Below are 15000 nucleotides of genomic sequence, written 5' to 3'. Positions count from 1 at the left end.
TGTTGTTCACGACGATGTATTGTTATACTGTTGTGCATAAATAAAAATAAATAAAAATAATTAAATAAATAGTTTATTTAAGGGAAAACATGATTATTTGAAGCAGATTTTGTGCTGTATTAACCCCTTCTGAAGAAATATGAAGTAAACATGTAAATATATGAATATTTCTCAATGTATGCGCATCTTTGGAATATGAGAACTTATTAACGCTGTTCAGTGAAGCTATGGTAACACAAATAAACCCCTGCAGACATGACTGAATATGAATGCATGTGGATATTCTATTTGAAATATCACACATACAGATTTATTGTTTTCTAATAATGTCTCTGCAACAGAGTTTTGTGGTTGAATATCGAAGCTAGAGCCTTTAATCTTTCTAATGATGCACAGTTTGTCCATTTGAAGTAAGAGTGTGATGTCTTAAAGCGAAACAATAATAATCTGAGGCCGTGTTTGTGTCGAGCTGGAGTCCGGCGAGGAAACTCTTCAGTAAAATCAAGGGACTAAAGAAAGTCAATCTGAGAGTGAATATCAAACGCAGCGAGCGTGTTTCATGTGTGTGTGTGTGTGTATTGTTTGTGAAAGGATTTCTGCGATATCCACAGAGCCATCTGCGTAACGCCGCTGCTTTCATCCGCTTCAAAGCGCTTTCATAAGCAATAATGACAGCTTCTGAAAACCCACAATCAAAACTCAATCACTCTACCCAGAGTGCACTTCGCCCGGCCTCGTCTCAATGCCGCCCGATTCGCTTCTAGCTCTTTAAATGATGATGATGTCATCCCCTGAGAGACCTTCATTAGCGCACTGATCTGAGGTCAGATGAACAACATCAGCAGGACACCACCACAGCCCTCATTACACACATGGTCCAATCTGCATATTTTTAATATGTGACCCTGGACCACAAAACCAGTCTTAAGTGTCAATTTTTCAAAATTGAGATTTATACATCGTCCGAAAGCTGAATAAATAATCTTTCCATTGATGTATGGTTTGTTGGACAATATTTGTCTGAGATGCAACTATTTGAAAATCTGGAATCTGAGGGAGCAAAAAAATCTAAATATTGAGAAAATCATCTTTAAAGTTGTTCAAATGAAGTTCTTAGCAATGCATATTACTAATCAAAAATGAAGTTTTGATATATTTACGGTAGGAAATTCACAAAATATCTTCATGGAACATGATCTTTACTTAATATCCTAATAATTTTTGGAATAAAAGAAAAATGGATAATTTTGACCCATACAATGTATTGTTGGCTATTGCTACAAATATACCTGTGCTGCTTATTTTGTGGTCCAGGGTCACATATTTCTAATTTAGTAATTTTAGTACTTAAACTTGTTTTATTTCCTTTAGTTGCCAAGGCAGCATTTCTGATTCTGATTTTAGAATTATTTTTTAAATTAAGTTCTTACACATTTACGGTAAGAAATTTACAAAATATCTTCATGGAACATGATCTTTACTTAATATCCTAATGATTTTTGGCATAAAAGAAAATTGTAGAATTTTGACCCATACAGTGTATTTTTGGCTATTGCTACAGATATCCCCCAGCGACTTAAGACTGCTTTTGTGCTCCAGGGTCACATATATATTCTATATAATATAATAGAATTATTTATTCAGCCTGAGTAAATAATAACAGAATTTTAAGTTTTGGGTTTTAATATAAAATTTATAAATATGATACTTAATATTTATAATTATTTAATAATAACATTATACTATATTTATAAAAATGTTATATTCATAATAATAATAATAAAATGAATAATTTTGTAAATATAATCAAATAAATACAATTTAGATTGAGTAAATGATGACAATTTTATTTTTATTTTTATTTCATTTACAGTATATCATCAATTATTTAATATGTATAATACAACAATGTAATGTAATAAAATACATAAAATCTAATATAACTATTTATTCATGACTGTTTATTTACAGTAAAATAAATATAACAATGTTATAAATAATAAAATTTATATAATCAAGAGTGAGTAAATTATGACAGATTTTGTGTAATGCTTAATAATACATATTAATATTTATAATTATGTAATATTCATAATTTAATGCAATGTAATATAATGTAACAATGTAATAAAACAGACACAATATAATATTTTTATATAACTATTTATTCAGAGTGTGTAAATAACGATTTCTTTATTTAATATTTATAATATATAATAATATTTATATTTATTTAACATTTATAATAAAATAAATAGAACAGCATTATAAATATAATAAAATATATCTAATTAAATTAAGTGTGAATTAAGACAAATATATTATTTAAATTGTTAAATATTTCATAAATTATTATATATAATATAAATATTATTTAAATTATTATATACACATATTAATTCATATTTATGAGTAAATGATGACAGAATTTGAATTTATTTGGGGTGAACTTGACAGTTCAGTTGGGATTCAAAGCTTTTCCAGGAAGCGAGCAGAGTTACAGCGGGACTTTAGCTGCTCTCCAGCACATGTTCATCTCTGTGAATCTGCCCGAGGCGCCGGCGCTTTCCACAGGGAGAGGAAGCAAGGGCTCCAGAGTAATGCCCTACTTCAGGGATAAAAGCCAGGTTTACTCTATTTACCACGCTGCTCATGTAAAATGAATTATAAAGAGCTGCTCTAATATGCAGGTCCATGCGCTCTGAAAACACACGCCGATAGTGTTTGATTCACTGCAGCTCCTGAAGATCAGGGAACGAAGGCTCTCCTCAAATGACAAAGGGGTAAAGTGAACCTTACTATCAGAAGGCATAATAAAAGTCCTGGGGATAATACTGCTTCACAACCTCAAGCTACAAGAAAACAAAACCCTCACAAAACACTACACACACACACGGCCTGAACTCCCTCAGCCGCTAATATCACATCACACTGCACTAGTGCTGTAAACCTGTTAAAGATCTGGGCTGGTAACTCAAAACTAAAACCCTGAGGTTTGAAACCTGAAGTCAAATCAAATCTCCACTAGAATACCCTATATATGAAGCCTGAGCAACTGGATCAGGTTTGACCATAAATACAAGTATTAAATATTAAACATCGCAAATATTAAAGTTGACTTTAATCATAACTTTAAGGCTAGAATTTATTTATTGCATTTACTTGTTGATTTTTGGTGAACAGAATTGTGCAGATTTAATTGAACATAACTAAATGTGTTAACCGGTTATATTACTGGTAATGAAAACTAAAACTAAATATGTACATTAACAAACAAAACAACTAATATAACTGGAAAAACTGAAATTAAAATAAAATAAATCATAGCTCAAACTAACTAAACTACAACAAAAACGGCCAAAAAAATTATATATAATTGATATATACACACACATTTTTTTCAGATTTTATAACCTGCATTTATTAAGCATTAATAAATATTCTAGGATATTCTAGTTAACTAAAACTTTTTTTTTTAACTGAATAATAAAATAAAATAGCAAAATAAAAAATGAAATAAATAAAACTTTTTTTCTTTCTCATCTAGTTTAACCGGATGAACTGAAAATTTATAAAAGCTATATAGACATATAGCTAATAAAAAAAAAAAAACTAAAAAAATGACCAAAAACACAACAAAATCACTACATCTTTAACTAAAATAAAAATGAAAACAAAATATAAAAAAAACAACAAAATATTAAAATAAGATAAAATAAGAAAACATAAAAATAAAATGAATACAAAATATTAAAATATTACAAAATACTAAATTGAAAGAACAACTGAAAATAAGAAATTTAAGAAGAAATTAGATAAAAATAAAAATAACCAATCAAGATATAAACGATTAGTTTGAGTTTTTGTCTCTGGGTGTTTTCATCAGGATAAAGTCAGAAGTGCAGGAGACGAGTTAACAGTCACGCAGCAGAAAGAACAGGAAATGACATCATCTGCTCAACAGGCCAATGAGATTAGACACCGACAGAGAAGGAATTACCATAGAAATGATGCTTCAGGCTGAAAACTGAGCAGAATGCAGAGTCAATTCATTTCTACTGGATTAATGAAATGCAGAGCGGATCTGACACCAGCAGAAATCAATTATGATAAACAAGAAAACACATCTTTTCCATTCATGCATCTGAATTGCATATATATATTTCCATCTACTTAGATTACACTGTTTTAACATGAACAAAATAATAAATAATAATAATAAAAACTTAAAGTGATGTATTTTTGTCACTTGTTAAATAGCCATGGCTTAGTTTATTATTAACTATTTGCATCCATTAGATTTTATTTAAATAACCTGATTTCAAAATTCATTTAATTAAATCACTTAGAATCAGCATAAATCTGTTCATTGTGAAAACAATTAAATTAATTCACTTAAAAAGTTTTGAAATAACTAAATTAGCTAGCTGTGGAACAAGCATTATTCAGTTAGGTAAAATGACTTATTGATGATCGATTTATAAATATTTACATTTATAAATATATAAATCAGGTTATTTTGTATTTAAAACAGATTAGGTTAATTAGTACAATTAATTATTACCCGTTTTAATTTTCCTGGATTCTGTTATTTAAAAAAAAAAAAAAGAATTATAAATGTATTTATTTTAGTAATCAAAAAGCATAATTAACTTTAATCATGAAACTTACACAATTTAACATCAATTTATTAAACGTTTTTAAAAAGTTGAATTTTTAGTGGCCTATGAAATCTTTTATTTTTCCCAAATTCTTCGTTATTAATGTAATTAATGGTTTAATTAAATTTCAATAAAAAATTTAAAAATGTCTAATCATTTGAATTCCTACAATTTTAACAATGTAATAATTTCTTACTATTTGTATAACAGTGCCTTATTAAATGTTTAATAGTAAGTGTAGTAAATGTTTTTTGTTTCAGTATTTCTGGATTTATGATTTAACACAAATTTAAACATAGGAAATTAAATGAAAACAAAACAAATTACAATTAATCTTTCAAAATCCAATCAAAAGAAAACAATTCCTTTTAATTTTTTGAGGCAATTGTTTTTCATTCCTGTATGACTGACAAAATATGCATCACATTAAGTTTATTATTGATTTGTTTATTTTAAAACGGTGTAATCTGAATCGATTATATGCGATTCAAATACACAGATCTGAGCAAACGTCACTTTCACACCAGCAAGATGCTCCAGCAAATATAAACCAGCTGAATAAATATTGATATTTAATACAGTATGACCAATAAACTGATTAAACTGATTTCTGACTGCAGTCAAAATGAGCTTGAATTCATCGCACAAGTTCTCATTTATGGATCTCAGTGTAAAGCGCGAGGAATTGATTCGATGTAAATCTAGTGTTTATCATGTAATATTCCCGTCTGGAGTTTCTCTGCCTCTCTGTTCTTCTTCTCTTTACACGTCTGATTTCACGCTCTGAGTGACCCTCAACTCTTACGTTACAGATCATTTATTTATACATCACCTAAATTATAGATAAAGTCCATATATATTATACACCGCTAAAATCATTTTTTGAAGTTGTAAATAAAACAAAGATTATTGGAGTATGTTTACAAGAGAACACTATTCCAGTCTTTTTTGCTTCAGAATTTCACATTTATTTCAATGTGTTTCAAACTTACTGTTTCTTAGTAATTAAATTGTGAAATTTACTAGCAATTTCTTTTCTTTTCGGCACAAAAAAATTCCAATACAAATTCTTACATATATATTCAAATCATATTTTAACAATGGATTTTAACATCGTAATGATATATGGGAAAGAAAAATATTTACAATTTACAACTTATCGAAAAGTTTTTCTACAACAACTACTTTTTTTTTCAGTGTACAGACTTATATATATATATTTATTTATTGATTTATTTTCAGCATCACTTTCAAATTTTTTTCCAGTAATGAGACAACAGCATACTTTTATTTAGCAATTGATTTAATTATTTTTATTATTATTACTAAATTAAATTAGTAAATTAAATTAAATTAAATTAATTAAATCAAATTAATTTTCATATTTACTAATCTAATAAATAATTAAAAAAATATATTTTTTAAAATATTTTATTTTAGATTCATTAAATAAGAAGTATTTTTACCATTATACACCAATAAATTATTAATTTATTAGCTAATAATTTGTTATTTTTATATACCTCAGTAATCAAAATAATTTGCATTTGCAATTTCTCCCTCAAAATAATATTTTATTAGCATCTGTATCTGGTTATGATTGTCAGCTATTGTAGAAATTGGGCACATTAATATAGAATATGAATTTTTCCACATTTGACTTTGTAATGTTTCCATCAGAAGCTGAAGAATGTGAGCAGCTTTGTGCTGTTTTAGTGTTTTTGAGTCATACAGAGGTGAAAGTCACTGTGTGTGTGTGTGTGTGTGTGTGTGTGTGTGTGTGTGTGTGTGTGTGTGTGTGTGAGTGTGAGTGTGATGGAGGAGCTGTCAGACGCGCGTCTCCTCTCTTCTTTCTGTCTCTCTGAGCGCCGGATTCGTTCTCTGCTCCTCTGCGCTCCGCTTCTCCCAACAGGAAAATTAAACACGTTGATCCCGCTGGAAATGAAAAACTAAATCTCTCACAGGCCCGACGGTACGGAGCTCAAAAACACTCTTGAAAGTCACCTTCAGCGTGACACGAGTCCTTACCGCAAGAAAAATGATCGCGGCGGAGGAAGAAGCAGAGGAAGAGGAACGAGGCGCAGCACTTATCAGTACAGTACAGGAGATCACAGAAAATACTGTAACGTGTTCAGAGTGCTAATACACACCAGAGCAGCCTCGCAACTTTTATACTATATAGAATTTAAATTATACATAAAAATTCGCCATATATTATATTTAGACTTTTTATGTATTTTGAGCATATCGACAACTTTTCATTTTTCTCAGTAATAATGAGACAACAGCGCATTTTTATTTAATAACTGATTTATTTTTAATTTACTTTTATAATATAGATAATTTATCATTTCTCCCCCAAAATAATAAAAAATTTCCAGTAATAAGACAACATATATTTATTTAGAAATTAATTTCATTTTTAACTTTAATAAATGAATTGATTTAAATTAATAATTTCTCCCTGAATACTATAAAATATGTATTTATGTAAGTTTTTTAATTTACTTTAAATTTTCTAAATTATTTAACCCCCAAATAATATAAAACATTTTAACAAATCACTTGCGTGATGAATTAATAACTGATTTAATTTATATTTTATTTACTAATCTATATTAATTAACATTAATAATTTCTCCTCCAAATAATATTAAAATATATATATTTTTAAATAAATAAAATGATCAGTTATATAGAATGTGTCATACATACGTTTAATAATTCATTTTAATGATTAATGACAATTAATTTTTAACTAATCTATATTAATTAACACTAATAACTTTAAAATTTGATTTTTTTTTTTTTAAATGATCGTAACTGTATAAAATGTGAGTCATATCTATGAATTATTTTATATAAATGTGATCATTTTAAAATACATGCAAAAATTATATATAACAATTATTATAATTTTCAAACTTTTTCAAAGTAGCGTTTCTCTATGGCTCAGATTGTGCAGCTGCTGTAACTCATCTCATCAGTAAATCTGAGAGGAACTGTGTTTTTGTTTGAGTGAGGGCCGCAGCGGACGGTCATTAAAGAAGAGTCTGGAGTCCTGTCTGTCACACTCCGGCGCTGTGGGATCCGTCAGAATTCATCAATTACAGCGTCGTGTTCGCACGCTCCGCTAGCCAAGAGCTTCTGACGCGCGAGTCCAGAGAGAAAGAGAGCAAACGACAGAGGATCTGACTGTCATCGCCTTTCTGTTCTCAGGAAACCGTTTGTCTCGTCCAGAAACTCTTCAGAATATCACACGACATACTGCTGCTGTATTTATAGTATGCACACTATCCCATAATGCAATGCGCTGGCCTGACCTGCCATTTCTAGCATGTATCACTGTTGGCGCTCGCAACACAAAGTCATGGGTTCGAATCCCAGTGAATGCATAAACTGATAAGATGCATATCTTGACTAATGTGAGTTGATTTGGATAAAAGCATCTGTTGAATATGCAAATGTAATTAGTGAAGCAGAAGTTATTAAATTAATTCTGTAATTAATTTAACAGAAATTTAATTCAGTTAAATTTATTTATAATGACTAAATTGAAGTACTTTTTTGCACTAAATGTAATTAAAATGCAAAAAAAGAATGCCACTGCAATGTGAAAATTGCTGACAAATTGCTAAAAAAATTAATTCCATTTTTTGACTGAATTATGCAATTCTGTCTGCAATTTTCACATCGCAGTGGCATCCTTTTTTTTTTTGCATTTTAATTATATTTAGTGCAAGAAAAGTACTTCAATTTAGTCATTATAAATGAATTTAACTGAATTAAATTTCTGTTAAATTGTTATGATTAACTGATTAAAAGTTATCTGGTCTTTAATAATGTTCACAAAATGTTAGCATTATTCATACATTTATGTATGGAATGTTTTTTTCTGAAATGTTTTAGTTGGAACTGTTACTTTGTTTCAGAACATTCAGAGAACATTCAAAAATAACGTTTGCAGGATGTGTGTGTGTGTGTGTGTGTGTGTGTGAGAGTGTGTGTGTGTGAGAGTGTGTGTGTGAGTGAGTGTGTGAGAGTGTGTGTGTGAGTGAGTGTGTGTGAGTGAGTGTGTGAGAGTGAGTGTGTGAGAGTGAGTGTGTGTGTGTGTGTGTGTGTATGTGTGAACAGGTGGCCCTGCTGGAGGTATGAGTGTAATGTTGAGTATGCCGGGGTCACATGAGTTAATCTGGTGTCAGTGAGGCGAGTGTGTGTGCATGTATGAATCCTGTGTCGGCTCTTCAAAGCGCCGCTCTCATGATCTACAGCCACACGTTTATCTGCAGCAGTCTCAGAGATCTGAAGATTCACTTCATTCTTGTCTGAACACCGTCACAACAGAGACGCCGCCACCTCAGATCCCATTACAACACACCACTCTACTACATTACACCAGCACAAACATATACAGTACTGTTCATTCAATCATATATACACACACACACACACACACACACACACACACACACACATATATGTTCGTTTTTGTGAAAAATGGGGACATCCCATAGGCGTAATGGTTTTTATACTGTACTTACTGTATGTGCTATTGCCCTACACCAACCCTACACCTAAACCTACCCCTTACAGGAGACTGTGCATTTCAACTTTCCCCAAAAAAACCTCATTCTGAGTGATTTATAAGCGTTTTGAAAAGTGGGGACATGGGTCAATGTCCTGAGATGCCACCTTCAGCTTGTAATACCTGCCATACCCTCGTCATTATACACATCTATGTCCTGACTTTTCACAAAAATGCGCACACACAGACATATATATATATATATATATATATATATATATATATATATATATATATATATATATATATATATATATATATATATATATATATATATATAAATAAAGAAAACATTGTTGTAACATGTTGTTTGCATGTTAATGTCTACTGTATGTATGTTTATACCTATGCATATGTATACTGTATATTCAAAAGTATGCCATGGTCCATCATAATATGTAAATGCTCTGCTCTTCTGTCGTTCTGTTAAAGGCCATCAGAGCAAATATATGCTAATGACCGGACAGTCAATGGAATGAAATGATAATTGATGTAAATGCCGTTTTGTGTTCCGCTCTTTATGGCCCAGAGCATCTCTCGTCTGATTGGCTGATGAATCCTGTGATGCGCTAATGGGCAGTTAGCGCTCGGGCTAATGGACTAGCGATTAGCCTGGCGTGGGAGCGTCACGCGGCGAACCTGAGCGCTGCTATGATCACAACAGTCATCGGGAATGAGAGTCATTGCACCTGCTTAATTACTGTGATAATTGCATGTGGTTTGCTGGGGGCCCGGGGCTCCGGCGGCATGATGCTAATGTGCCCAGTGCTCTGACAAACCCATAATAACACTAATGCTTTCCTGCGCCATTACTAGAGAAACACCAGACCGCACTCATACCGCATCTAAACAACAAACAGTGTTTATTTAGTTAATGAAATCTGCGCTGACGACCCTTAAATGACACCACACTCAAGAGATTCACTGAAGACCCTGTTAAATGACTCACATGAACGAATCCCAACACACTGAACATAACAACGCAATTGTTAGGAAGACACTAACTTACACTAAAACTGAAAAACTTTAAAGATTAACTGTAGTGAACCAGCTCGTTGTAGTGAATCAGTTCATAATAGTGAATCCGTTTGTTGTAGTGAATCAGTTCATTGTAGTGAATCAGTATATTGTAGTGAATCAGTTCATTATAGTGAATCAGTATACTGTAGTGAATCAGTTCATTGTAGTGAATCAGTTCATAATAGTGAATCAGTTTGTTGTAGTGAATCAGTTCATTGTAGTGAATCAGTATATTGTAGTGAATCAGTTCATTATAATGAATCAGTTCATTATTGTGAATCAGTATACTGTAATGAATCAGTTCATTATAGTGAATCAGTTCATTATTGTGAATCAGTATACTGTAGTGAATCAGTTCATTGTAGTGAATCAGTTCATTATTGTGAATCAGTATACTGTAGTGAATCAGTTCATTGTAGTGAATCAGTTCATTGTAGTGAATCAGTTCATTGTAGTGAATTAGTTTGTTGTGGTGAATCAGTTCATTTGGACTGTGGTGAAGCAGTTCAAATAAATCAATTCAAAAAAAGATTCATAGATCACTTCATATTCAGAATCACTGATTCATTTGAGGTTCTGCACAACATTATTGACCTTTTTTGTATTAAATTATTAATGTAAATGGTTATTAATGTAAACAAAATTACTGAAGCTTTAGCTGAAATTAAAAATGAAACAAAATAAAACTAAGCTTTTTTCCGCTACACCCTTATTATAATAAATTGTATTATAAGTTAAAGTACTAAAATAACTAAAACTAAATAAGTACTAACAAATAAATTAATAACAACAAAATTACTAAAACTTTAGCTGAAATTAAAAATGACATAAAATAAAACTTTAAGCTTATTTTATTTCAGCTAAACCTGTCCTATATTAAATTTTATTATAAGTTAAAGTACTAAAATAACTAAAACTAAATAAAGTAGAACTAATAAATAAAAATGAATAAACAACATGCAAACAAAATTACTAAAACTTAAGCTGAAATTAAAAACAAAATACAATAAAACTAAGCTTATTTTATTTCAGCTAATAAAGTACTAAAATAACAAACTAAATAAAGTAGAACTAATAAATAAAAATGAATAAACAACAAACAATAAAATTACTCAAACTTAAGCTGAAATTAAAAATGAAATAAAACTAAGCTTATTTTATTTCAGCTAAACCTTTATTGTATAAAATTGTATTACCAGTTAAAGTACTAAAATAACTAACACTAAATAAACATGCAACAAAACTACTAAAACTTTAGCTGAAATTAAATTAAATTAAATAAATTAAAATAAATTAAAATACCTACAACAGTATCTAAAAGAACACTGGTATGGGAAACTAGAGAAACTCAAATGTAGTTTAACAGCTTTCAGTGCAGCTTTTCCATCTTTGGTTGTCAAATGAATCAGCTGTAATCTATAAAAGGAGAGTTCTTCACCTGCACACTTGGTGCGGGCCCTGAGCGGGGGCCCCGGGGCCCCGGTGCCGCCCTCGTTGGGCCTGGTGAGCAGCACGCTGATCTCGTACTCGGTGTCGGGGTCCAGGTGGCCGATCTTGTGGTTGGGTTTGTCGACCGGTTGGCTGTCGATCAGGCTTCCAGAAAGCGTGCGATACTCCACCTCCTTCTCCACGATCGGCCCGTCGCCGTTGATGGAGTTTGCGTTGAGCTGGATCCACAGGTAGGTGGCGCCGACCGCCGTCAGCTGAGGAGGAGCGATGGGGATCGGAGGCTCTGAGAGAGTGACAATATTCATATTAGTACAACATTTTCAGCCGTCATATCTGTAATATGTGACCCTGGAGCACAAAATCAGTTATAAGTGTCAATTTTCTGAATAAATAATCTTTCCATTGATGTATGGTTTGTTAGGATCGGACAGTATTTGGCTGAGATACAACTATTTGAAAATCTGGAATCTGAGGGTGCTAACAGTACACACACATATATTATTTACACAAAAACTTTTATTTTGGATGTGATTAATCACAATTAATTGTTGCCCAGCACTAATTATAAATAAAGGTAAAATATTATTTGGATTTTTGTGTTACATTATGGTTAGATGTATTGTTTATTTTATTTGTTTATTTATTCAACATTTATTTTAATCAAATAATATACTTATTTATTTATTAGATTAATCTTATTATTATTTTTATCTAATCTTGCACCCCATTTTAAAATAAGGGTGATTATTGTTAACTAAAACCATAAAAAACATATTTTTGTTACTTGAAATATAATGCATGTTAACAGAAATAAAATGATGAGAGTGAGTGAGAACATTAATGTAATTTAGCCATTTAGCCATCATATCTTTAATATTTTAGTTTCATGTGTAAACCCCAAATTTATATGGTGAAAAGTAATATTACTATTATTAAATTATTATTAAAATATATATTATTAAAATATTAATTTGCAAATACATGTTTTTTTTGTTACATCATGTTTATTTTCTACTAAAAAAAAATAAAATTACTTATTTGTTTAATCAAATTTGTATTTCTTTTAAATATATACTTATTTATTCACTCAATTAATTTAATCTTATTTTTATCATTTATTTAGTATACAATTAACCAGTATTTTGAATACATTTACATCAAGGTTATAATTGTTAACTAAAACCATACAAACATTTTCATTACTAAACAGTAATAAAGTAATAAATTAAACATTATCTGGAGGAAAACAAAAAGCTAGCTGCCAAAGGAACATTTCTCATTTTTATTTAGTTTCAGTCGAAATACTGAAATAGCTTAAACTAAATATACTAAAATTTAATTAAAAACTATATGGACATTTAAAAAAAAACGACTAAAACTTTACGTAAAATTAAAATGAAAAGAAAAAAAATTACAAAAATATTACACTATAGTAGTATACCAATGATAGTAAAATAACTTATTTATCAGTGATAACTTATAAATACATAAAATGTACTTGAGAAGTAAAATTGCATAAGATAAAGACTTCTCCACAGACAGCAGTTCGAAAATACCCAACTAAAACAAAAACCACAACCATAAAAAATTGCTACTTCATTCAAATAAATATTCACTAAAACACAATGATGACAGACAGTGATAACGTTAATTTAATTCCAGTGTTTTTCTGTGGTCTTGTTTCTGATCTTCATGCTCTTGTTGATCATCAGATGAACTGAAGCGTGGCTCGTGGCTCTCGAAGGCGAGTCATTTTGTTAATGAAACGGTGAGATGAGTGAAAAGCCGCGGATCAACAAAGAGCCATTTAATTCAGCCCCGCGTCTCTGGGCTTTAATCTTAAGTGGCGCAATTAATCGGCGGCGCGGCGCTCGCGCACAAAAGCCACAACTCGCGATCTAGAGCGTAATCTTCAGACGGCCCGCCTGATTCCTCTGAGCTAATGACTTAAACCAATTAAATTTCTGACCTTCATTGTTTTAGATGAGCACAATTTCATTAGTCACCACCCCAATGGTCCTGCTCTAATTCACCCGCCCCACACACACACACACACACACACACACAGACACACAGAAACCGCCATCAGAGCATGAAAATCTATTAGCAATACAAGACAATCTGCTTCAGTGTCACAGTGAACCTGAACACAAATGAGGCCCGTGACTGATGTTTCGACAGGAAAAACATCTGTTTTATCATGTTTATCATGCATTTGCTGTCGAGTCTTAAACCCATCAGTAACACTCTACAATAAAGTTAAAAAAGGTTTATATGTTACATATTACATTACAATAAAAATACACTATTTTGCTTGGAACCATATGCTGCAATGGCATCTTAGGGCTAGATGTTAACTCAGGAAAAAAAAAAAAAAAAAAAATATATAAAATAAAACATAAATAAAATAAAATTATTAAATTTTTTAACTAAATTATAATTTTTTTTTAATAAAAAAAAAAAAAAAAGATTAAATGAAACCAAAAAATTAAATTGTAAAAAATAAAATTAGTATAAAATATAATAAAGTTTAATAAAAATATTAATAAAATAAAATAATAAAAGTAAAATAAAATTAACAATTAAAAATACAAAAAATTATTTAAAAAAATAAAAATTGAAACGAAAATTAAATAAATAAAAAGAAATAAGAAATGAATTAAATTAAATGAAATTATAAAAATAAAATAAAACAAAACAAAAATTATACAATTAAATTAAATTACAAAAAAATAAATACATTTTTAAAAAATAAATCAAATCAAATCAAATAATAAAGTAGAATAGAATAGAATAAAATAAAATTGAAAGTGGAGAAACTCACTGAGAAAGTGAGTGCTCACTACTATGATGCTGATGATAACAGGTAAATTCAGAGCGTCGTGGCTGTCTTTAGCACAGGAATAACATCATCATCAGACGGATGGACTGCAGGCTCAGATTGAGAGCTCATAGCAGCAGTAGCAGGTCTGTGAGGAACCGCAGAGCGGCGTCTGGATGTGGAGCGTGGAGAATGCCAATTACAGCTCCGCTAATGGAGCATCCATCATCCTGGCAGCTGTGTGCAGGTGTGACCACAGACACGCTCCGCTACACCCACAACAACAACACCAACACCAACACCGACACCGACAGCAACATCTCTCTCCATCCTCCCGCTGACAGAGTCACACATGCTTCAATCTGATTCACTTCACTGCTGTCTGCTGTCACTCACACACATCTACAGACCAGAAGATGTGTTCAGACATGATCAAATCTGGACACTTTATCAAACTCGAACGA

At 30.8% G+C, this 15000-nt stretch overlaps 1 protein-coding gene across 10 annotated transcripts in view; it reads right to left on the bottom strand.

The window, feature by feature from the left end:
* Nucleotides 1-15000, bottom strand: part of ptprma (protein tyrosine phosphatase receptor type Ma) — a 270941-nt gene that overhangs the window by 143075 nt on the left and 112866 nt on the right. For all 10 annotated transcript variants that reach the window (XM_058766082.1, XM_058766073.1, XM_058766079.1 and 7 more), the window contains exon 7: nucleotides 11705-11998. In XM_058766082.1, the coding sequence (XP_058622065.1) occupies nucleotides 11705-11998 (294 nt within the window). The remainder of the gene's footprint in view (nucleotides 1-11704; nucleotides 11999-15000) is intronic.

The sequence above is a fragment of the Onychostoma macrolepis genome, chromosome 24 (genome assembly GCF_012432095.1).
Source record: "Onychostoma macrolepis isolate SWU-2019 chromosome 24, ASM1243209v1, whole genome shotgun sequence".
In the NCBI taxonomy this organism is placed as follows: Eukaryota; Metazoa; Chordata; class Actinopteri; order Cypriniformes; family Cyprinidae; genus Onychostoma; species Onychostoma macrolepis.
The sequence above is the reverse complement of the archived record's forward strand: the minus strand, read 5'-3'. Positions and strand labels throughout refer to the sequence as shown.